At 42.1% G+C, this 26115-nt stretch overlaps 1 protein-coding gene across 1 annotated transcript; it reads left to right on the top strand.

Annotated features, from left to right (window-relative positions):
• The first annotated feature begins 1007 nt into the window (after nucleotides 1–1007).
• Nucleotides 1008–25185, top strand: mast3a (microtubule associated serine/threonine kinase 3a). Its single transcript, XM_034555568.1, is given in 29 exon segments — nucleotides 1008–1855; nucleotides 4459–4547; nucleotides 5233–5305; nucleotides 7129–7149; nucleotides 7374–7452; nucleotides 9628–9785; nucleotides 12218–12293; nucleotides 12532–12741; nucleotides 13843–13944; nucleotides 14436–14568; nucleotides 14978–15063; nucleotides 15320–15390; nucleotides 15709–15917; nucleotides 16086–16224; nucleotides 16398–16515; nucleotides 16517–16531; nucleotides 16628–16660; nucleotides 16662–16794; nucleotides 16965–17066; nucleotides 17914–18036; nucleotides 18220–18338; nucleotides 18513–18694; nucleotides 19325–19446; nucleotides 19542–19730; nucleotides 20055–20278; nucleotides 20556–20678; nucleotides 20862–20998; nucleotides 21533–21717; nucleotides 21815–25185. Coding segments are annotated over 29 exon segments (4194 nt in total). The 5' UTR covers nucleotides 1008–1769; the 3' UTR covers nucleotides 22672–25185.
• Nucleotides 25186–26115: the final 930 nt, after the last annotated feature.

Genomic DNA, 26115 nt, shown 5'->3' with positions numbered 1-26115 from the left:
AAAATATGTGAACTGAGCAGACAAGCCGAGCCAGCTCTTAACTGCTCAATGGTGTTTGTTTGTTTCATTGTGTTAAAGTAATAGACTTTTACAAAGTAGTGACAGGTCATATCGCATTCTGTAAACAGAGGAGTGACACACATGAACCGCACGAAGCAGTGGGCTTGTTAGTTTCCTGCTCAAATAGCTTTCCAGTTCGACGATCCATGTCCTCATTGTCTCTAACCTGTTCAGGGACTTCCCCTGGTCTTTAGACAACCGACCACGCCATTCTACTGTAGTTTCACGATCTGCGAGTCAGATTGAATAATACCAGCAGATCTCAGGTTATGGATTTAAAAATGAAATATGTTTGTGCCGCTCACAAACTGCTTTTCCTCTGCCAGTCAAGGGAATTGTCATTTTATTTGTATCAAGGGCAGCATTGCTGTACTGCACCCTACATGTCTAAATGATCAAAAATGACTTCATTTAATACTAATATGTAATTGATAAAAGAACGAATGAAGGGTTTCTCGAAGAACAAATCACTCAAATAGTTCTGAAGGTACTTGTAGTGTGTCTGTGGAAAAGTCCAGTGATCTAAGGGAATTTCTAGGATGGTGTATTAAACTGCTATATGATGTAGCTATAATAGCCTACCAGGACTACTTTGCCTCAGTAGGGGGCTACATTTGCCGTGGGGCCAGGGTACGGATGGATGGGGTACCGAGGCCTTCACAATGAGCCGTTTGTTCTTATACAACCAGAGGGAGAGCTGTGTCCGTATTCTCGGCAGGAAGTCTCAGAATGACTTCTCTGCTATTTGCAGATGATGTGGTTCTGTTGGTGTGACCTTGGGTGGAGCCATTGCCCACTCAAGTCAAAAGAAGCTAGTTGAGGTGATTCGAGCATCTGATAAGGATGCTTTCTTTGGAGGTTTTCCCGGCAAGTCCAACTGGTAGGAGACCCAGAACCAGCTGGAGAGACTATCTCATCTGATTTTGGATCACCTTTTGGTCCCCAGGAGAAGCTGCAAAACGTTGCTGGAGAGAGGGACATCTGGACTACCTTGCTTAGCCTGCTGCCACCGTCACCCTTTTCTCACAAACAGTGTATGCGTTTTAAAATACAACAATCTCATAAGGATCTCAGTATTACCTGATCACAAAAATACATCCATCATACTCCTGACATGGTATCCTTAGTGCAGCTAGCTATACACATTTTATATGTATAGATGTTTAGAACGATCTTAAGCATGTTATCGGGTTTTGAATTCCGATGTCGCTGAAATACACAATTACTCAGTCTTCTTTCTGTTTTTCTTCGGGTTCTAGTTTGTGTTCTATATTTTAACTCCTATATTTCCGGCAGTGCTTGAAGGCATCACTAGTCCCTCCTCCCTTCCGCGCGTGCTGACGCGACTGCGCGTTACAGCGTTACTGGTGCGACTGGAAAGTTTGTATCACTCTCTATTTTGGCGAAGATATCATAATGTCATATCCCACGGTAGACGGGCTGTTTCGGAAATTTAGCTGATAACGGGGAGAAGGGACATGGCGGACATGGCCAATGCAGTCACTCACCATCACCGAGCTGCCGAGCCGCGGGTCTGGGGTCAGTTTGTACCGAAGCTAAACGGAGTTTCCGCCGTTGGACTCTGCGTACTGGCCTAACCTCCGCCAATGATAACAACTCCCCAAGAGAGACTGTTTAACATGATGCTCCCAGTTTAACAAGAGGACCATTCTCATATCTGGATTTATTTATCGGTCACCACCATCAACATGTCGGACCAGAACTACTATTGGACCGTGTTGCCGAGCTACAAAACCAGTTACGTGACTGGGGCCATGATGAAAAGGTCGAAAAGGTAAATAAAACCGTATAGCCGCTCTGGATAAATCTGTGTCTGTGTGCAACAGCGGCACAGCCTCGTCTGCCGCAAAGGGAACACGTCTGCTCTGCCTGTAATTGAGGTGAGCTGACATCAGCTCCCCGCTAAGCTGAGCCGTTCACTGTCGGACAAAACAGCAATTTGTTGAACGTGTATGTTGAGCTATTTGACACACAGCACGCAAACGCACCTCAAACGGTGTCTGGCGACGTTATCGGCACACGGACTGATCGTGCCATTGTGGTGTCTGTGATAGCCGTGCTTTACTGTACGTGTCGGCTGCTACATCCGCCCTAGTTTTTTGTTTCCGACAGAGAAACGTGGCCATTGTAGAGTGTTGTGTATGGGGGCAGACTGCATTGTCTGCCACCAGCTGTCGCATAAAGCCACTCAAAGTCCCAGTGCGGATCGATACACTGATGTAGTCAGTGGGACTGTAGCGTTGTAGATGCGCTTTTATCTGCGAGATAAATGTAATCAGCCCTCACAAAGTAGAGCTGTAAGATTCGCCCGGTCATGCCCTGTAGGGACTTAGTGTGTATTTGGCAATCAATGCGTTCATAGTGACCTATTGCTGGTGTATGGATTTTAAATGTCCTTTGTCATCATCTCACATTTCTACTGCATATCCCGTTTAGCTGTGATTCTAGTACACTGTGCGTATGTTGTAGCTGCTGTCAATGGCATACACTGCAACACCAATGGTTACATTGTAAGGATGCATCGTTTAAAAGTATGCAATCTATTTGTACTAACCATTAACAGACTGCTAATGACATGCTGTGGAGTATCAAACTATCCACTCTTTCCATGTAGCTTTGGTTCAGTGATGTAACTCAGTCAACACAGCGTGACTTTGAATGGAGCTCAGTGAATAAATGCAGTCCTTCACCATCAGCAGCCATGTGAAGCATGCAGGCCTGCATCTCAGTGGCCTACATTCATCATGCTACATGGCTGCCTGCACAGTCCCTTCCAACTGCTATTGTTAGTCCCAAATATGAGTGGCCTTATTAAGTGTTGATCGTGGTCATGGTGAAATAAATCGATGCCATTTTTTTCGCCCAGGCTCTAGTTTGAAAGGGGTGTGTTGGTCTGTCGTTGCAGCCAGTCAAACATTTATTGGCTCTCCCTTCTCTCTGTTGCTGTGCCGTCGCTGCCACTTTGAGTCATTTTGGGTTGGGGGGCCATATACTATTTTGAATCTGCCTCAGCATCGACCCAGAAACGTCAGGCTTTGTTGTGGTCTCAGACCCTAGATTATTTTAGGTCATTGCCAGAGAGGGAAAGAGAGAGATGGCATCAACATCCTCTGGATGAAACAGAGAGCATGATGGGATTATATCCAGTTTAGCTGGGAATGTAAAAGTAAATGAAAAACAGAGCCCAAATTATATTCTGTATGTATAGAAGGAGCACCCGGTATACAGAGGCCTCCAGGCACCATATATGCACACATGTGTTAAGGAAATGGACAAAGTATCATTTAAAAATAAAAGTAACAACATCCTAATTACACTGGCATCTGTGTGGGTGACTCAGAGAAATGCCACGAGAAGTATCTGCCAGCTTTTAAACAGGTCTGCTAGTCATCACTTGAATCCGGGAATATTTCTCAGGAGAAGGTTTCCTTACAGCAGCTCCAGAGAGGGATTTGCTGATTTTTGCATTCATCAAAACAGCTGAGCAGTAGCAAAGTGGTTGCACTAGTTGCAAGTGAAGCAGGGAAGAATCAAACAAACTTTAATCACTCCAAAACATATGACCAGCTTAAAAAATAACAGTTATTTGTGCTTTTTAGAAAAAGTTTGCATCCAAATTTTCATCAACTGCTGAACCAAAAACAATCTGGTCATTGATTTTCTTGCCTATAGATCCGTTTGTGTTCTCTGTGTGGATACAGATTGTGTTCATCTGTGGTGATGGATCCTTAATGGAGTGGACAGTATATTATGTCATTTGGTCCACATATTTCTTTGCATTTCGTTGTATAACAATCAACCAAGACTGTTTTATAGGATCAGCTGCTCCCACTGATACAATCACTACTCTTTCCAGATGTTTACCATATTCTCACATGAAAATACTTCCAGACACAGGAGACATCATCTAATCACCATTAATACTTGAATGTAATACCCATATGTAAATGTAAAACTCATTATTCACAGGATGTTGATTTTTTTTAACGTTGTATCATCATTATTATTTTGGTAACTCCTGTAGTCAGAAACGTTTTTTAATTCTTTTAAATATAAAGATATCTTTAATAAATAACATAAAAATGCGACGAGTTTAATAGTGTTGGTGCATTAGTCAAATGTAATACACAGTACACAGTTTGTTTGCTTGCGTTTTTATATTAACATACATGTTTGTAGCTGTGTGTGTATTTGTGTGTGTGTATGTATGTATGTATGTATGTATTAACACCACTATTGGTATCAATACAGCTGTCAGTGTTTTATTTTACCTGTATTTTTACTGCACTGATAAAAGACTGTTGCTCGGTGATTGTGTTTATAATTCCCGAGAATAAGCAAATGCTTTCTCTCTGCTGTTTGTTTTGCTCCTCACAGTTCCCGTAACAACAAACGAAGGAGTTTGGCGGTCGGGACCCCGTCGCCCACGCTCTCACGGCCTCTTTCACCTCTCCCACTTGCCACAGGTACTTACTTGTGTGTTGTTTATAATTGCTCGACTCAGTGTGTGTGATACTGTTTGGCCTTTAAACTAGAGGCTCATAGCACATACTTTGCATAGACATGATCACATGGACAACAGACAAGCTCATGAAGATATAATGAGGATACCACCACATTAGCTTTTTTTGTTTAGTGTACGTGCCTTCAGCCTAATTGTAGTCTTACGACTTGTACTGTTTTCCCTCTGGTGTGTTAATCAAGTTTCCATTTCTGTTGGATCATAATCTGCACAAGAGATATAATAGTTTTCCGGGTGATGATATCTTTCAATTGGCTTCCTCAATGCTTCTCATTCCTTCATCCAGATGCCTGAAGTGACTCAGGGTGTGGCAGGGCTTAACTGGCATGAAAACTCTTTAGTGACCTTTTCAAGTGGTGTGGTGGGATCAACATCAGGAGTAACGGCTGTCTGCTGAAACTGAGAATCTTTGATTAGGCATGGAAGAGGCTTAGCCAGTCTGTGGGGGTGTTGCTGCAATTAAAAAAAAAAACGTTTTCAGGTTGAGCTCAGTTATAGAGCTTATTTCAAACTGATCACGTAAATGACCATAAACAAGGGGACAGCTAGTGGAATGAATAAACACACACATAGTCATACACATTGTGTTTGCTCATTTTAAAAAGTGTATTACTGTTTGGTTTCTTCAGCTGGCGGCAGCCCTTCAGAAAGCCCCAGAAATGTCTCTGCCAGCACCTCTGCCAACTTCCAGTTTGCCCGCAGGTAAGAATGAACTCAAATGCTTTTTAATATGAAGTTGTTCTAATGCCCTTGAGTCTAGCCACATTACTATAGGAGTATTATCCCTACCTGGTACAACAACTGGAAAAGTGGTAAGACTGGCTAGCTACTGTCAATGGAAGAGAGTTGGCTGTGTTCCTCTGTTGGATGATTTTTCAAATCTAGGTTACTCTTGCTTGTTCTCAAGATTACCAACCCTAGCTTTAACATTAGAGTAGGTTTATCTGTAAAGATGACACATTTGTAGCATAATTTCAAAACACAAGGAATTGAGGCCAATATTTAGTAAGGTTAATGCTTTACTGCTCCAAAAACTAAAAATGAACCAGAGCATAATGGTTTTCACTTATTTCAATAAGTCGAATAAAAAACTGAGTTGCATGAGTAATGACTATGCCCTGGCGGGTTCCTTTTGCCCTTGTAGTTGAAATGAGGCAATGGAGAAACGAGTCCAACCATCAAAAAGACCCCAGGGCTATTTGCTGGACATGGACCGTGGCATTTGTTAAGCCAATTAAGGCGGCAAGTCGTTGCACACACTCATTACTTAGGGCTTCTGTGATTATGGGGGAAAATTCAACTCCTGCCCTCTCATCATGCTTCTTGCAACTGTGTACAGACTCACTGGGATTTAGTGGGAAAGTAGCTGTAACTAGTACCCTTGTCCAGAAGCAGGACATACTGTGCTGCTTCTCTCTCTCACTGAATGTACTTTAAATATAGAGGCTGTTTATCTGAAATATCATGTTATGAATCAGCATTTAATGCAGCAGCGCAGTACGGCATATTGCACTAAAGATGGAGGGGGGGGGGGGGGGGGTCTCCTGATAGAATTGCCACACACAAGCCTGCATGACTCATCTATATTTATTGAGACTTTTTAAGCTGCCAGTGTGAAGACAGATGCTGTGGCTGCACTTTTGAGAGCTCCACTGGGTTTATTTGTTATTCACACGAGCTGTATAGCCCTGCTGTTTGAGCAATTATTTTGTCATATAAACATGGAAGAGTCAGACACGCAATAGTTGGCTGGTGCGTAAAGATTAAATAAGTATTCTTTAATGCAAATGAGGGAATAAAAAGGAACCAACTCAAGGGTGAAGTATAAAAGTTGAGCTGCAGCTCCCTCTTCACCATTAAAGATGCTCTTTTTTTAACCTGGAGGTTTTAACCACTTTTCTTTTCCTTTTACACCCCATGCATTGATTCCAAACTGTGTTTTTTAACTTTAGTTTCTATCCTCTTCAGACTTGCAGGACCTTAATAAAACAAGCTGGCATCAGTAGTAAGACGTTTAATGTCCCCCCTGATTTAGCTGCATGTCCCCAAGAGCAGGTTCGTGAGAGAAGACATTTGACCGTCCTTGTCGTCACAGATCGAATCAGTGAGGGACTCTAGGCCATGTCCTCAGAGTGCCATATTAAGTGGAGGAGAGGAGGGCAATGGATATAGAGATGGTGCATGCGTGGACATTTCACACCAAAAAGTTTAGTTTTTCTGTAGTAGTATATCTCTTATTTGGGTGTTTCATGATGGCTGTTTGTGTGTGTATTTTGTTGGTCTATGTGTGTGTCTGTATAATGAGTCAACTCTCAGTGCTGCAGTATGAGGGCAGCTTGGCAGGTGTCCAGCAACAGACTGCCACTGGCTGTGAGCTGTGACATACAAACAGTGCTATGACTGACAGCCAGACGTAATCTGTCAGTATCATTAAACAGTGTTTATTTTCTTTCTCGCTTTGTTTCTCTGCCCGCCCCTCTTCCTCCTTCTTCATTTGTGCCATCCTCATTTTTGCATCTGCGTAGCCAACTGGCACGCACTGAAAGGTAAGAAAACGACAATCTGCTGTTTCTTCTTTTTATTGACACAATTTTAAGCATCAGATGTTATCAGAGTTAAACTTGCACGGTTAAATTGGTTTGAAATGAGATCTGCAGGTTTAAAAAGAAAAAAGAAAAGCTTTGAAGATTGGATCGAGTCAACCGGATGTGTGTAGGTTTCATCTGTGATGGGGAGCACTGAGCTGTCTGTTACTGTTTTGTGTCTGCAGAGCGGATGGGCGAAGGTGGTCTGTGGCGTCAGTTCCCTCGTCTGGATACTGCACCAATGCACCCAGTTCATCAGTATCTGTAAGCTGAGTCTTTCTGTTGTCCTCTCAATGTCTCTTCATTTCCCTGCAATCATCAGTGGCAGTGAGGTCTGTCTCTTACCTTCGTCACATATTCGACCCCTTTCCAAACCACTGTCACAGGACTATTTAGCTCCCGGTGTTACTTATAGTGTATCAATCAGTTTACAGGGCCATGGTGTCTTGTAAGCTTAAGGTGCTGACTGACTGAACTGTAAATCCCATCAGATTGCACATAGTGGAGGAAATAAGTCCATCTTTAAATGCTTGTTGATTTACAGTAGACCCCAGTTTACAGAGTGAGTTATATTATCATAGGGCTCTGCACCTAAACCGTACTTTAGATGAGCTGTGAACGTGATGTTTTATACCTTGTCACAAAACGCTCACAGCCTAAGACTGCAAGTATATTTATTGTCTTGAGTAAAGTGATGCAGATCCAGCTTGTCTTGTAAAAGTTTAAAGAGCATAATGGACAACATAGAGGTAGATAACGCTAACGAGAAATGTCTTTGGCTGTTTGAGCCAAGCTGTCACCGCCTCCGTTCTTCAGAAACAATCTACGAACTTTTTAAACCGAGTATCCAGTAACACTCCACACAGACAGGCTTCTGCAGACAGCATAGAGTTGAGATCATATGTTCAATAAATGCAAATAAAGACACAAAGAACATTTTTAAAGGCAGTTGGAAAACTTCCCATCATCACAACACTGTTACTTGACGGTTGCCTTGACCACACTCTTAATTGATAAAAAAACAGCTGAATGGAAATGCGTGCTATACTTTAATGACTCAGACATAACAGGATATGTCCAAGGATGATGCATCGCTCTATCATCAGCCTTTTAACGCACTTTCCACTACAGACAGGAAATAGGAAGGAGTTTTCCTGGAATGATTTACATTATAGATGGACAGTTTTATACATGCATGATAATTAAAATACACTGAATCTTACTCTATACGGTGTATATAATTCCTGCCTGAATTCAACAAAGTAGTTTTTGTGGAAACAAAGAGTGATTAAGTTCATATTTTAGCACGTGACCATCCTTATAATAAATGACTCCATACCAACATGATTTGAGTGGCCCCTTTTGACCGAGGGAAAGTACAGCAATTATAAGTCTTATCACTAAAATAACACAGGCCTTGTTAAAAATGCATGTTTTCTTTGTGCTGGATGACTACACACATGAATTGGGACTGTACAGCGTTTCACATTTCCTCACTCGGCTTATCCTTTTGGGAAAAGTCAAAACGCAGGGGCGTGCAGCGTGCTGCCCAGCCACAACCATCAGCTATTTGTTGATGGTTTCTGTGCCGATTGCCTTGAGATTTTGTCTTGAAAGTCATCATTGAAATGGCAGTTGGCTGTAAAAACAATATCCGTTCTCCAATATCAGGGCTGCAATTTTGTATGGCCCACCACATGGCTTGGAGACGGTGAGGTCAGCGCTCCACACACAATGTCCCTTTCAGGCCCGCCGTCAGTGAGGTCTTTATGCTGCTCTCGCTCGCTTCTGAACCGTCTCTGGTTTCCTCCTCCGAGTATCTTTCTCCTCCTCCCCTCCCATGTTCTGTTACTCTGTGTGCTTTTCTCTCTGTTTTCCTTTCACTTTTTCCCTCTCTGTTAGCCTCGTCTCTTTCCTACAGCCACTCTTCTCTTTGCTCTTCCTCCAGTGAAACACAAGGCCTCAGCCAGTTGGGAGTTCTCATAAATTCCAGGCTGCGTATCACACATTTTGTCTTGGAAAGAGAAGACTAATGCATGCATGGCCAACACAACAGCCGTTGCTGTGGGCCTCAGGGCATTCTGTAGCAGGGGAAAGAAATCCTGCTTTAGCAGAACAAGACTAAAGCTCACAGAGTCATTTTTAAAACTAAAGGGATTTATTATCTTTTACTTAACTGCAGCCTTTCTCAGTGTGTCCTTGTTGTCGTGTTACATCTAATTCCGATCTAGGGTGGAGCATGAAAGCCTTAAGACTGAGCATTAACAAAATAATGAGTGAATCTGAGAGAGCAGTGATGTGACAGAATGTTATATCATCAAAGCAGCACAAGCCCAACGATGATGTTCAAATAAGAAATAATGTTTTTTATTACATATTTAAAATAAATTCCAGTACTCTGACCATTTCTATTCCTCATTTCTATTTTTCCCCCATCAGTCCTCTTCTTCCCAAGAGTTATTGCACCAGTTGCCCTTCCAGCCCACGCAAGATGATCTCCACTTCCTGTTCAAACATTTCCGGAGCACGGAGAGTGTGGCAGACGAAGAAGGAGCACACGCCTCCCCTCCTGCCAGGCTCCGCTCTCGCAGTCTCAGGTAGCTTTTGATTTGAATTGAACCATAACAATACTGTACAGGTGAGAGGTGGGACTGCCCCCTGGTAGGTGACTAATCGGTCGTTTTGATCTTAGTTGACTTCATCGATTTGTCCTTTTTTCTGCTTTTTTAATACCGAATTTCCAAGAAAGTTTTTAAGCACATATCTGATAATCAAGAAGTGATGCTTTTGTGTGATTCTTTGTGGAGATACTCAGTTTTACAGTTCTGTCGATTAAATCAACTGATTGATTAGCCCACAAAATGTGTGATTGAGTGTTATGAGACTTAGAATGTCTTTAGTCGTGGCAAGGACCCCAGCAAGGACTGTTTGTCTTTGTCACATAAACATTTCTGTAACACGGAAATCCAGTTGGAAAAGTGATAATTTGATCAGATTAGTTTGGTTTAAATGCATGGAACCAAAAAAAAGAATAAGGCATACTTTATTAAAGTGTCACACCTCTACTGGCTAATATTGTAGGTACATGTTAAAATTAAGCCCCAAAGAGCTTGAGTTGGGCCACAGAGAAGAGACACTGACTTATAGCACTGCTTACATCACTGTTAAATAAGTAGTGGGATTACACTGTCAAAGTACCAACATACCTTAGTTTACCCACAGTAATTGTTACTGTTTACATGCATTTAGTGTTGTGTTGACACTATTTTCCCACAATGCAGTGCACAACAGGAATGGAGAAGCTACTCACAGCTCATAAAAGTAGAACCTCATGCACACACCTGACCTTAAGTGTGGCTAAAACACATTCACGCCCTACTGTATGAGCTGGGTTGGTTAACCAGTTAGGCAAGCTAACTTTCTAGTTGATACAAGTATGCTTGTATTCCCATAGTTCAATAGATTACTGAATAGCTACAGGTTGAACATCAATGACATGAGTTTAACCGAAAGAGGAGAAACAAAGTCAGGACTGCCGTTTGTATTTGTTATTATTGAGCCAAAGTTTCTTGTCTGCCATCATCATTTTCCTGTTGGCTGACATTTTTTTTCGGCCCAGACAAGAGGCGTGTCTAACCATAGCTGCAATGGGATTCTGCTTTTGCTCCACTGTGCTTGGAAACTTCTGTTGTACTAATTGAAGATGCTAGCTGTGGAACACATTTAAAGACTTCCACTGGAATATAATGAGCAGTAGAGACAGACCCCTATACATCTTCGCTCTATTACACAGCTGCTTACGCAAACACGGAATCTAAATAAAGTTATGACTGTTAAACAGTCTCCGCGAGCCTGCAGTTAGCATAAGTGTGCTCCTTTTGTAGCAGAGCTGTAAACAGAAACCTAAACAAGCACATTTGCTGTAACGTCTGTCTTTGATCATTAGAAAAAATGAGATACTGGCTGGTGGGGATTGAAATGTGGTGCAATAATGGATTGATGTGGTTCGGGGGAAAACAAGCCTCTGTGCTGGTTACCCTGGATAAGCATATCTAGGGGATCACATTGCCTCATCATTTAACATGGCTGCTCTAATTAAACACTTAAACAAGCCCTCTAAATAGCTGTTGTGGTGAGGATTGCTGGATACTTTAATAATGGGCTGTGAAGGGTGTTGGCAATAATTTGATGTGATCTATACTTGTGTGCTTGTTAACTTTATAGTTTGGTTACAGAAGTTTATAAGCAGCATATATACGTGTATACATCCGGCTGAGCAGCATTTTCTTACAGCTGGTCTGTTAATTTGACCCCTGATCCGTAGTTTACAGATAGAACATAAGATTCCACAAACCCTCAACTAATTTTACCAGAGAGAAAACTCCACCAGGCTTTTTACTTTTGTAATACTATCAAAAGACATCCAAGTTACTGCACATATGGACTGTGCCAAAGGAATATTGACTAGGGTCTATGTTGCTCTAAAATAACTCCAGAGGGTGTGTTAAGCATTTCTTATTGCCCTCAAATAGTTCCCAAGGGGTTCACTGTTGCTATTGCCCTCAATAAAACCACTGCTGAGCAACTGCAACTGTTGTGTCACCCCGAAATAGTAAAGTGCATATCACATGTTCATATTGTTATTTGTAGTATGCGATGTATAGAGGCTATTTTCAACATTTGTGATGACAGTCCATTGATTTATAATGTGTACAGACAGTCGTCACACAACAGATGTGGTTATGGATACTGCAGATGAGAGCCTGATCTGAATCGCATTAGTGTTATATTCAAACATGCTGGACGGCAGCAAACGCAGTCAAGACAGTTGTTGAGCTTGACATTGTTTTAATATATCAAATAGTATTTTTTAACATACTCTCTCCTCCATCCCCTAATAAGTTTGCTTATTCATTTTGTTGTGTTTGATTCAAATCTAGCATCCATAAATGATGAACTATATCTGTGCAAAAATATAATCTTTAATGTTTGGTTGGATCTCTTTTTCTTTTACCTGATTGTCATCCAGCCCTGGACGGACCTGTGGAATATTTGACAATGAAATCGTCATGATGAATCATGTCTACAAAGAACGCTTTCCGAAGGTATACTCTGTGCTTTTTCCCACTTTTTTTCCTGTCGTCTTTCTCTCATTGACTTGTATTGCAATTTTATACTCAGCTTGCAAATACAGCTCCATGTTAAAAGATGATCTACTAGCGTGTGCATGAGCTAGGCAACATCTTGACACGCACACCTGTGGGGAACAAGTTCAAAGGGATTGTTAATAAAATACTGCTGTCACTGTTTGAAATGAAGTCTACCATCTTGGTTGTTTCCCAGGCGACAGCTCAGATGGAGGGTCGGCTGCTCGACACCATTGCAGAGTGTTCCCCAGGTACTGTTCTGCCCCTGGCTGATGGTGTGCTGGGATTCATTCAGCACCAGCTGGTGGAGCTCGCCAGAGACTGTCTGGACAAGTCACAGAACGGCCTGGTCACCTCCAGCTACTTTGTGGAGCTGCAGGAGAAGCTGGAGAAGCTGCTGCACGAGGTGAATGCTTCTCATCTCTAAAATATGGGTTTCCATCTGATTCATGGGCGACTCACACACAACTTTTGTTTTAGATTGTTATTCAGCCATGCAACTGTTCAGCCAGTGTTTGTTCCTTCTAAGACATCGTCAGTGGATTTCTGATTGTTGGTAGCTAAGATATCCCTGCAGTGCATTGCATGCTATAATGTAGCTTTACTGGACACATGACATTGACATTTATGATTGGTTATCATTCAGTGCTGTTTCCAGTTCATTGGTCAGTAATTGTGTTGTCATTTTATATACTTACTTTGATCTGTGCAGTGGTCAAGTTATATAATGTTTTTTTACATTCAACCTCTCCAGTAACACTTTAACACAGATTTATCAGCTACAGTTGGTATTGTCAATGCAGTGCTTTCTTGTGTTCATCCAGTCTCTTGTAGCTTAGTTTATCCTACAGTACAAGAGGGAGAGACATTATTTTGTCTAAAATTTCCACTAAGCCCACAATTCCGTAAATATTCTTCCATCTGGCCAATAAAGAAGTTTTCCAGCTTTGAGAGCAAGTTTATTTTAAGCGAATGCTCCTTGTTGTCATGTGTTAAAATGTTTGAGTTTGTCCCGGTGCTCGCTAGTTCTTCTCTGGAATTATAATTGCAACTTTTGAAAGACTATACCTTTTTTTAAAAGGTATTAATTTTTTTTTTTTATATAGAACCAAATCTTGTCACAGATTGTACACAGAGCCTGTTTCAAAATGATCAGCTGTCTAACCTGCTCTCTGACCGAAATCCCTCTTACACCACCTCTAACACAGTGACTCTGAGCTTGCTGTTTGGCCAAGGCAAGGCAATGTTGTACTAAGATATGGAGACAATGATTGTTAATAAAAGTGTATTCGCAAGTGTTTTCCGATGCTGATGTGTGATGTTAAAATACCAGTCCTGATCTATTGAATTGCCAGCAGATAATGTAAAATGATGAATGGATGCAAAAAATATTATGAGCTAAAGTGCAGGGACAGCCTCTGTGGGTGGGATGTGCTGCCTGATTTCTTGTGTCAATTGGATTTAGTCAAAAATAATAATCCATCATCCTTTGTCCTTTCCCAACTAGGCGTATGAGCGATCAGAGAGCGAGGAGGTGGCCATCATCACCAAATTGGTCAAGAAGATTCTCATCATCATCTCTCGGCCTGCCAGGCTCCTGGAGTGTCTGGTAAGACTCACTGGGGATCATTGGGTCAAGGAGTGACACAATATCAATAGATGCTTATCAGCTCGGAGCCTTAACAAAATATCTCTCATCGGTGACTCAAATACACTGATGATATGGTGAAGTAATGATAGTTTTTAGCATAACACAGTTGTAAGTTTACCTTGTCAGACAGGATGATGTTGGGAGCAGTTGTCCTTTTTAAAAGCAATATCAATATTTGATATTGGCAGTAGGTGTTGAGTTCATAATTCAAATTCAAAGTCCTGAAGAGAAACACGCTGGATTCCCTTTTTCCACTTTCGCATCGCCATTGTGCTTCCTGTATTTTTCTAGGGTCTAGTTTGCAGCTTTTTCTGGGACTATGTTCATTTCTTTTGCAACACCTTCCTGCGTGCGCTATTGTAGTATTTCTGTTGCGTATGCTTTTTTTGGTTTTGCTTTACAAAAGCCAAACTAAATGATATTTAAATTATGATGCAATCACAACACAGGAGTTTGATCCAGAGGAGTTTTACCAACGTTTGGAGGCTGCAGAGGGTCAAGCCAAGGTGGGCCAGGGCATCAAGACTGATATTCCCAAATACATCATCAGCCAGCTCGGCCTCACAAGGGATCCCTTGGAAGGTGCGGCGATTTTCTTGTATTTTACCTACTAAACTGTCTATTTAGGCATTTTAGGATACTTTGTTTTGGACAAATTGTACTGCTTGCTTATTTGACTAGAATAACATCATGATTTTCAAAAAAATCTAGTAATGCTAGTGGCACTATTCCTACTGCCATTGTTGTTGTTGCAGTACTTATTCTTATTTGTATGTAGTATTTTATGCATGACTGTTATTGTTATATATTATTGTTTTGAATAAACACAAGGCACTTCCTTAAATGTGTGATGAAGGCACTTTATAATTTATTGCTTGAGTTTTACATCCAGTTTGTGTCATTTGAAAATCGATGAATAAGCACTTACTGCCCTCACTGATGTTTATTTAAACTGAAAGGAGTTTGATCGGTGTGTCTGCTGCTGTTACAGAGATGGTTTACCTGGAGCAGACAAGTCCGATTCACAGAGCGGCCAGCAGAGAGTCTGATGACACGGGAGATGCAACATCTGTCCAGGTATAAGCCTATATTAAACAGTGGTGGGTGATGTAATGTTAAAGGCAATGGCAGATGCACTGAAGAAATATAAAACATGGATAGGAGGTTGCATGGATAGATACAGTTTAAGTGGGGAATAGAGCATTTACAGGCAGACACATTATCACAATAACATCATAAGGGGCATGAATTCATGCTTTTCAGAAGTAATGCAGCAACTAAGTTCCTGTTTTGTTTCTTTCATTCTGTCTTTTTTTGTGTGTGTGTCATTCAGAGCCGAGCTCGTAGGAAACCACTGGAGAGCGACTTTCAGACTATCAAGCTCATTAGCAATGGCGCCTATGGGTGAGTAAACGGAGTCCGACTGACTCGGTCTCTTTGTGGGCACCACAGAGAGCCCAATAAAACCAGAAAAGAAACTAAAATGAGGATGTGTTTTTGAGTTTACACTTAGAATGTGTCTGGGCAATTTCATTTCAAGTCTGAACTGATGTTCCCTAGTAAGTGATGCGTATGTTTCCTCATTTTTCTTTCCACCTTATTTTCCCTGTTTATTCGCTCAATGTCTCTCCTTTCAAACCTGCCATTCCCTTATAAACTACTATCCCTGCTTGTCCTGTAATTTTCCTTTTGTCCTTCTCCCTTCTTTCTCCTGCCATGCAGGACGGTATTTCTGGTGCGCCACAAGGAAACCCGTCAACGCTTTGCCATGAAGAAGATCAACCGGCAGAACCTGATGCTTAGAAACCAAATCCAGCAGGTGTTTGTGGAGCGAGACATCCTCACCTTTGCTGAAAACCCGTTTGTGGTTTCTATGTTTTGCTCCTTTGAGACGCGGAGGCACCTCTGCATGGTCATGGAGTATGTAGAAGGTGAGGTTTGAATTATCCATGCATTGTCCATTTATCTCCCAGGAATATGGCACACAAAACTAAAATTATATTCTTTCTTTTTTTTTTTGTCCACGGACTGTAAATGCAAAGAAGTCACAGACATTCAGAAAGCCTAAACAAAGCTTTTGACTGTCTTTGCACTTTAAGGTGGGGACTGTGCCAACCTATTGAAGAACATTGGTCCTCTGCCTGTGGACATGGCTCGGATGTATTTTGCTGAGACGGTCCTGGCTTTGGAGTATCTTCACAACTATGGCATCGTACACAGAGACCTGAAACCTGACAAGTGAGTCCTCATTTCACATAATAAATGTTTTCTTTCTCTGCTTTGTATCAGCACCGAAGTGCATTCAAGCATAAGTCATTTTTAGACTAGCCCTCATCTTTAAGGCAATCATTTTGAAGTTGGAAGTTAGCGTTTGATCTACCATCAAACATTTCTGTTTCCATCTTTTGTAGTTTGTTAATCACCTCCCTGGGACACATTAAGCTGACAGACTTTGGGCTGTCAAAGATTGGTCTAATGAACATGACCACCAACTTGTATGAAGGACATATAGAAAAGGATACCAGAGAGTCTCATCGATAAACAGGTTTTGTCTCTTATCATCTTTCATCTTTTCTGTTGTGTGTCTGACCTTAACTGATGTCAATCTTTACTTTTTTCATCTGTTTTTTCCTTTCAACAGTGGTGTGGCACTCCAGAGTACATTGCTCCAGAGTGTGATCCTGAGGCAGGGCTATGGGAAGCCAGTAGACTGGTGGGCTATGGGCATCATCCTCTATGAGTTCTTAGTGGGCTGTGTGCCTTTCTTTGGAGACACACAGAACAGGCTCTTCGGTCAGGTGGTCAACGGTAAGTGCATTGCTACTGAGTCACCACATGCAACTTTTCCACACACAAAGCATGAAGCAAGTTAATTATTTAGTTTATTTTAGGCTTGGGTTATTGTCCATCACCTCAGCTTTTATGCAATGTTTTCTGTGTAATTTAAATACCTTCTTTGCATGTGCTGCTTTGTCCAGATGACATCATCTGGCCTGAGGGGGAAGACGCTCTGCCAGCTGATACCCAGGACCTTATCACCAGACTGCTGAGACAGAGCCCTCTGGAGCGCCTGGGAACAGGTTGGTAGCAGACTGACCGATGGTGAATGGGTGGACAAGGTCATATAGAGTACAGCCTGCTATGTCTGTGTTGCACAGCACTGTTACCTTCTGCTGGCCAAGAAGAGGCAGGATTTCTTGTCACCATGGCAACTATACCTTGAATAGGGAAGGTAGAGCCGTAGTAGCACTTTAGTAGCACTTAAATGTCTCTTACTGATAGCACTTTGTAGTTTAACACTTTAGTAGCATTTAAATGTCTCTTACTGATGGCACTTTGTAGTTTAACACTTTAGTAGCACTTAAATGTCTCTTACTGATAGCACTTTGTAGTTTAACTTTATTGAAGAAATTGTACTTGTTGTTCTGAGTTTGGACTCATGGTTTAATGCACTTATTGTAAGTCGCTTTGGGTAAAAGCGTCAGCTAAATGACATGTAATGTAATGTAACTATGCAATTCGGGATTCACTGGAGGGAGATGGTGCATGTCGTATGTGGAGAAATGTCAAGTGTTGAAAGTTGCCCTTTCACCTTCAAAGAAAAATATTTGAAAAATTATTGTGGCTGGGTTTGATAGAGTTTTTCCAACAAAATACACACATTTATGCTAACATCAAAGCTTGTTAATGAGAGTTGATATCTGGAGTGAGGCAGAGCCGTGGTAAACAAAGCTGGGTGTGATGGGTGAATGATGACAAGTAGTGTTAAAGTGCTTTGAGTGGTCAGAAGACTAGAAAAGCATTAGACAAGTTTAGCTTCAAGGGAGACACGTGCAGAAATTGGCTGAGGGGCTTTAAACCAGGCCCAAGATGGGCAGATATGAAAGCCAAACCTATTTGTCTGATTTATTTATTGTTTTTTTCCAGGTGGAACCACTGAGGTGAAGATGCACATGTTCTTCTTGGGTTTGGACTGGAATGGCCTGCTGAGACAGAAAGCTGAATTCATACCTCAACTAGAAACTGAGGAGGACACCAGCTACTTTGACAGTGAGTGGAAGAGCCGTTAGATTTATGGACAAGTACCACCTTCCCTGATCTAGTTTGGGCTCAGCACATTTGTTAGAAAAACAGAAGGACACAGGACTAAGTGAGGGCTGCAGAGACTTAATTGTACAGTAGTGCCTTTTGTCATCAGTTTTTCATTATGCACTATCATTGTGTTTCCTATAGCCCGATCAGAGCGCTACTGTCACCTGGACTCAGATGATGATGACGATGATGAAACCAACGATGATGAATCATCTCTGGAGCTGCGACAGTTCTCGTCTGTGGCCCACCGCTTCAGCAAGGTACTTATTTGTCTTCACCGCTAGAATATTTTGCGCATTATATTTAGATGTATTATTAAAAGACATATCTTCCCTTAACTTCTCTTTGATAAAATAAAACATAGGTGTGGAATTTGAGAAAACAGTCTTCACAATTCCTTGATTAAACTTTTATATTTGCTTCTTAAACTCTAGGTGTACAGCAGCACAGAGCACCTGTCCACCTCCACGCCGTCCAACCAGAGCCTGTCGTCGTCAGAGCGAAGCCACAGTGAAGAGAAGGAGGAGCGATGGGAGGGAAGGGGAGTCCTCTCCCCTGGCGATGGACACAAACACTTGGCCAGTGGAGACAGGAGGGCAGATGGACACAGGGGGAGGTGGGAGCATGAAACGTGAGAGAGTGATATCTCTATTATGAGAGGAAAATAATTCAGCCCTCATTCTCGCCTCAATTTTCTGAAATATGTGAGATTGAAGTGTCACATTTTCTCTTGTAATATGAAGCACTTTATATTAAGAATGAGTGTTTTTTTAGTATAACACTATACTGTATATAAGTAGTCATGTGAACACTGTACCTTCACCCAGGTTTGATCCTTTCTATATGGAGTTGGATTGTGTGTTGATATGGGTATATCCATTCAGTGCACACTAGGGAAAGGTTGCCCAATGACCCTAAATAGAGTTGACTGTTGGACATGAAAGACTGACATAACCTCTACTGAAAAATGTTTGATGTTTTAGCAGATGAGCTCAGCAATCTAAAATAATGAATGGTGACTACTAGGTAATGCTTTTCCTCAAAATTAATGTAACCAAATGACTACTGGTTGAGAAACATACCATAGCTAATTCACCTGCCCTTCAGAAAATGCAATGCAATGCAGACTAAAACAATTTTTTGTATTTATTCCATAGATGTTCAATAGCTTTTCACAGAGAAAACACTGTTAAATAAATATGTATATTTACTGAAATCCTGCATGTTTACTATATTTTCCTGGCAGTCTGCGTCCTCGTGCTTCGTCCAGCTCCTCCCAGTCAGAGCGCAGTGCCAGCTCACTCGTGATGAACAGCACCCAGAGCCTCGACATCATGCCTCGCTTCGCCATCTCTGCCGAGGAGGAAGGTAAGACCGACAAACACAGATCTTTGCAGTATCTTCTCCTGTTACGTAGCAATTATGAAACACCAGTGCTCACGCTCTGTACCTCCTGATTCTAGATGGGATGGTTTCCAATTTGCGGCGCATTCGGCTCCGGAGCAACAGCACGGGCACCAGGCCATCCTTCCGAAGAGGGGCGTCTCGGCGCATCGCCCACCAGTTGGAGACACCAGAGAAACCCAGGTCCTCATCTGGAAAAGTCCCCAAGTCTGCCTCTGTCTCTGGCCTGTCCCTCATCATCACCCCAGGTATACGGAATGATAATGACTACTTATGTGTTTACAGTGCCCTCTACAGCGTGATGCTGGTTAACTTACCCACTAAACACACAAACCTTAAATACTAATACTGTAGCCAAAATAACAATAATGTCACTTGACTAATTATGATGTTATCCCATTTCAATGGTTTCACTAAGAATGACAGAGTAGAATAACCTTAATTTTAATAGCATTAGTATTATGATAGTTTAGTGGAAGAATACTGAATGATGCAAAATGTAAGAAAATATCTGATATACAATCCATAAACTTTTATCCATTGACCTTTCTAATAATCCTCTCCTAATCCAGATGACTCGGCAGGTCCTTCCACGAGCCCCAAATCGTCCTTGTCCCTGTCGTCCAATCCCTCGTCCAGAGATTCGTCCCCCAGCAGAGACCTCTCTGTGAGCATCAGCTGCCTCAGGCCTCCTGTGGTCATCCACAGCTCTGGGAAGAGGTTTGGCTTTGCGTTGCGAGCTATCAGAGTCTACATGGGAGATAGTGACGTCTACACGGTTCACCACATGGTCTGGGTACGTGTCCTCATCTCAGGTGAAGCTGGTGGGGGTGACAAATGTTGTATAATCAATGAATTTAGAGTGTAATTATGAAACATATTTTGTTCTAAAATAACATATTAAAACAACTTTTGTGGTCTTCAGATTTTCTTGTAAAATGGACCTAAAAGTCAAGACTGTAGAGACTCAGTAATTGTGCCAAATCAACTTTGTACTTTATAGTGTTATGTATTTATTTTGATACATATGTTAGTGCTCATGTGTGTGTGTCTGTGTGTGTGTGTGTGTACAGTGTGTTGAGGATGGCAGTCCAGCACACGAGGCAGGATTGAGGGCTGGTGACCTCATCACTCACGTCAACGGGGAGTCGGTCCAGGGACTCGTCCACACCGAGGTGGTGGAGCTCCTGCTCAAGGTACGAGGATCTCTTGATGATTTCGATGATTGCAATGTGTTTTCAGGGGTAATAGTCTAATTATACTTCTGAGTCTTTCTCGCATATACATTGTGTAACTGACAACACATAATGTTGTGGCTCTACTCTTAAGAGAGAATGCCATACAGGTAGATGTTTATGTTAATGGTCTGTTTTCAACAGAGTGGAAACAGGGTGACCCTGCAGACTACTGCACTGGAGAACACTTCTATCAAGGTGGGCCCTGCCAGAAAAGGGAGCTACAAGGCCAAGATGGCCCGACGCAGCAAGAAGAGTAAAAGGAAGGACGGACAAGAAAGGTACATGAGAGGAGAACAAACTCATGCGCAGCTGCATTACTGTTAGACGTTAGCAACGCCTGTCTCAAAGTTTAGTATTAATTTCAGACCGACAACTGAAACGTCAATCACCAACAACTGCAGTTGGTCATAAAATTCCATTCTCTTACATTTTGGACTGTCTAAGAGACTGCAGCAGGTTCACTTTTTGTAGCTTGACTTTAAATGGTTCTGCGGCCCAGGTTCAAATCTGTCCCATGGCCCGCCGCATTTGTCACCCTCTCTCTACCCCTTCCTACGTCTATCCTTAGCTGTATATCTCGAAATAAAGCTCCCAAAAAAACAGATGATTCAAAAAGAGCAATTCATTAATGAAGCTTTGATAAGTACAGTTTAATTGATGTTTCTGGAGGTTGTGTGTTTCCCTTTGGCTGTTGTTTTGCCTCTTGTTCCTTATTTTGGCTCATTGAGAGAGACTCTCTGTACTCAAGTAAGCATGCAAAGAACAATATTATAGACAAAACACACAGCTGACACTTCTTTCCTCTTGCGCAGCCGACGACGTAGCATCTTGAAGAAGCTGTCTAAGCACACGCCTCCTCCACCCATGCAGAGTAGTCGTAGCTTCTCTTCGGGTTTCCACCAGTCATCTAGCGACAGCCTCTCCGGCTCCCCCACGCAGAGTCTCTCTCCTGGGCCTTCGACGCCTTGTCGCTCTCCTGCTCCTGATCACTCTGGAGGTGAGTTGCATCCCAAAAAGGGAGTTGTCATTCTATTTGGGTCTTGTGAACCAAAAAAAAAACTAATGCTAAACTTTTTTTTCTCACTTTTTGTCAGATTCAAGTTCCTCTCCTTGCTCCAGCTCCCCTAACTCGCCGGTGCCACAGCCCCGTCCCAGTTCCCTACATGTCTTGGGTCGCTACACCAAAGCAGGCCGCTGCAAGTCCACCAGCAGTATCCCTCCTTCACCACTGGCCTGCATCCCCCCTCCTCAGCCACTCTCTCCCCAGTGCTCTCCTTCCTGCCTCCCCAGTCACCCCAAGTCTCTACAAGGTTTCCTTGGCAAGACATTGTCTCCTCCCACTATCACCCGCCATTCTGTGCGTCCCCGCAGTGCCGAACCGCCACGGTCACCGCTCCTGAAGAGGGTCCAGTCGGCAGAGAAGCTGACAGGAGACAAGATGACAGGGGGATACCATGGAGATAGGAAGGCCTACAGCACCCGTCGCCACACCATGGAGGTGCCACTGTCTGAAGGGGAGGGGCTGGAGGACATGGAGGGGGACACCGCCACCGGGTTCGTCTGTGTCGGTGAGCATGGCCGTCAGGGTCTGTACATAGGAGGGCAGAGAGGCCACCAGGACACAGCCAGTGGAGGCAGCGAGCATTACCGTGCTACCGCTTCGCCACAATACCGCGGTGGCAACCACCACTCCAAAGAGGTGGTGGTGATGAGGAAGCTGGCGCTGTCGGAGAGAAGGGACTCCTTCAAGAAACAGGAGGCCGTTCAGGAAGTGAGTTTCGATGATTTGGAGGAGAGAGATGCGACGCCGAGCCCAACGCAGCAGAAACCATTCAAGGCATCCTGGATCAACTCGGGCCAGTCAGAATCTGCTGTGAAGCTGGAAGGAAGTGTATCACAGGGTACAAAAACACCTCAGAAAGCCAAGTCGAAAGACAAAGAAGGTTTTTAGTTTTGTCACTTTTCCCAGGAGTCTCACTGAGGCGGAGACTGAAAAGTGAAGATAAGTCTTTGACCTGCTACTGTACCTACATTTGAAGGCCTTGCATGTGTGTCCAGAAAACTGTGACCAAGTCCCAAATCATCACAAGCAACTGCTTGAAGACAGAAGAACAAATTAACATTGATGTATCTCAGTAATATATGCATCCTGCAACACTGTTGACAGAATAACGACTGCCAAACTATGTTTACTTCCTAGTTGCTTGTTTTCTCTTTTGGTTCTCAAATCACTGTGGCACCTGTAACTGATGTATTTTGTAAATATTTTTGTTTTAAATGAAGAAACTTATTTATGACTTTTTATTTTCATCTTGTTTTTTGGTTGCTGAAAATGCCTTGGATGCTTCAGCTGCTCTTAGTTCAGGAAATGCACCAAAAAAAACACACAAAAACCTCTGTGTGGTTTTACAGCAGTGGCAGATAGATAGATAGATCGATAGATAGATATAATCTAATCCTTATTCATCCCCAGGGGGAAATTTCTTGAAAAGGGCAGGTAACATCAGTTAATATCGTACCATTTCTTTTTTTTATACCTCAATGCCTGCCTATAACTGGGTGTTGTTTCATGTTCAAATTGGGTCTTTGAAACAAACGTACAGTGTTTGTCCTGCAACATATAATGTATATTATAGTATTTCAGACGATACTCTGGTGCTGCCTTTCTATCACACAGTTTGTGGAGGCAACCATTTGAACTAATTGATCCCAAACTTAGGCCTTGTAAAACATTTTTGAAAGACAAAAATATCAACATTCTTAATACTTGGAAGTCTAGCTGTGGTGCCAAAGCATGGTTTCGCCATAGAAACCATTTGAACAAAGGTACTGTAGTTATGTGTAGTTGTATATAAGAAGCTACATGCATGCATGGGCTCTACTTTCACTTCCTGTCCGTCCTCTAAAACGGTGTGTCACTCCTCGGGCGGCGGCTTGAATGCTAACCTGATCAACATGCAGATCTGTAGATGAAGCTTTGTGACTACATGAAACCCGGCTGCTGTCGCGGTCCTCCACCTTGTTGAATCAAGCCTCCGTCCAGCTCCCTAAACTAGTCTAGCTAAAGTGTTTGCACAAGTTATCGTAGCCGTATAACAGTTGGAGCACACTCATATTTCAGAATGACTTCCTTCTGCGTAGGAATCAAAAATTGTATAATGGATGCAACAAACTTGTTTACTTGGCTGTTTTCTTTTAATGCGTGTTGTGAATGAATGTTTACACTTTAGTGCAAATCTGTGTGTGGACGTGTCATTGTTTTTGTTAAATTATTATCAAAAAAAATGAATGAAATTCAACCTGAGGCCCTGAGTGGATGAAGGAACGAGTAGAGGTGATATCCTTTTTGTATATTTTGATATGAAAACAGTCTTGTTGCAGTACTAATAACCTATGCTGTTGATGTATGTTGTATAAACAATGGTGGACCTTATAACAGCTGTTGGTGTTGTTTGAAAGTGACCTTGTAAGGGTAGATGGACTTATTGTGTAATGTGACAGGGTCTTAATCTCATGTTGCGATCGGCCTCAAAGGATTGTGCATGCTTCACATCCCAGTATAATATTCCCACAATTTTAAATAACATATATTTTGTATCATGCTCATGGACGTTATGAATCCAAAGAGGCTTTAATTTTTTTTAATTTGATGCTCAGTAACTGATTTGAGCTCTACAATTAAATTACAGTTTTGTTAAGACATGTACACATTTGGGATTTGTTTTTCAGCTATGTATTCCTTGTTTTATAGTTTTGTGGCCATTTTGAATCTGTTTCTTATTGTTTGCATCAGGAACCAAAAATGCTTCCAGTCTCATTTCAGATTCTTTTTTTTTTTTTTTACAAAGAAATAACTTTTGTCTTGTGTTCTTAAATGTTATGATTGCACACATTTGTATTTTGCCTAATTGAGGAAACTTGTAATGTGGGAATTCATAATGGATGTTTAGCACATACTAAGCCTTGAAAGGTGGTTTTAGATTGTGGGGGTTCAAGTTAGAAGTGTGTTTGTCTGCTTAGGGGAAACAACACAGTGTCTGTATAGGATTTATCCCTGAATTTCTGATGCAATATACATCTTGGTATGTTTTTATGTTTTTATTGTGTACCCCAACCCAACAGTCATAGTATGTCTTGTCCTTAACTTGTATCATCAGTTTATACTTTTTTTAAGTTAAGACTAGCAGCAGTCCAGACCAGGGGTCAGAACGACTCTCCTCATCTCTATTTTTGACAGCATGTCTTCATAACTGTCACTCAATTGTGTTTGTCATGTCTTCCACACTTGTTTTAGTGTATTAAAAAGTGTTGCTCTCCACTTGACCCCTTGTCCCCAAATGTCAAACTGGCCTTTATGACATTTCTACAATTGGCTGCAGACTGGTGTGGCATTGTTTTTTTTAATTGTCTTAACAGTGCTTGAAATAAATGCATTACAAAAGGACTACAAAGTCCAGGACCACAACTTGTGTCATGTGTCCCTCATTTAACAGTAAATGCAAGTATGTGGCACCATAAACAATAATAATCTATCTTTGGTGTCGTGGTGATCAAATATTGCACTCTACATTGATAAACACATATAAATACTACCATAATGATCACTCTGTGAAGTAATACTACATTAGGTAATGCTTGACTCACAGTAGTAGTACACAGATACAATCCATGTTTTGTCCTTTGCAGCTGTTCCTTATACGGTTGTTTTCCATATTAAATCTAAAACAGTCTTGGAGCGAAACAATGTAAGAGCAAAGTAGATGAGCTGGAATAATCTTTGAGCCTTGAGGAACTACGGTATTATTGGTAAAAACAAAAAGGACTGGAACTGAATATGAGAACATGTTCCTAATGTAACCCAAAATGGGATCAGACACGGATTTAACATGCAGTCTTTTTCATACGAACATGATTCTTAGCAATAAAAGAGGTTTTAAAGTACACGCGAGCAGCCTCGCAGTTTAAAGATTGTCAGGTTCAAATTTCCATTATGGGACGAGGCCATCCGGTGACCCCTCACTAATCGTTCGGACTTTTCCGCTCGGCTTCGTCTCTTTCCGCGCTCTTCACATTAGTTCCCACGCACTCTCCTTCGCTGCGCCGTGCTGAGCTGGAAAATGGCTGAGCAGGGGAGCAGGGAGTCATGAACGGGAAAAGAAAGAAGGAGCGAGAGAAAGAAGGCGAAGCAATAAGTGAACAGAAGGATTGCTAGACGACCATTGCACACCGAGCAGTTATCGTCCGCAGACGAGGCACCGCACGGACTCTTGTCTGCTACTTTGAAGAGTTTGAAGCGCCGCTGCCAGAAGTGAGAAGAGTCAAGAAATATCCGAGGGTGAGTTTTTCTAAGTTATTGCACATTTCCAGTACAGCCACTGTACTGGAAAATGGTGGA

Source organism: Cyclopterus lumpus, chromosome 17 (genome assembly GCF_009769545.1).
Source record: "Cyclopterus lumpus isolate fCycLum1 chromosome 17, fCycLum1.pri, whole genome shotgun sequence".
In the NCBI taxonomy this organism is placed as follows: Eukaryota; Metazoa; Chordata; class Actinopteri; order Perciformes; family Cyclopteridae; genus Cyclopterus; species Cyclopterus lumpus.
This window is presented reverse-complemented; position numbering and strand designations above follow the sequence as displayed.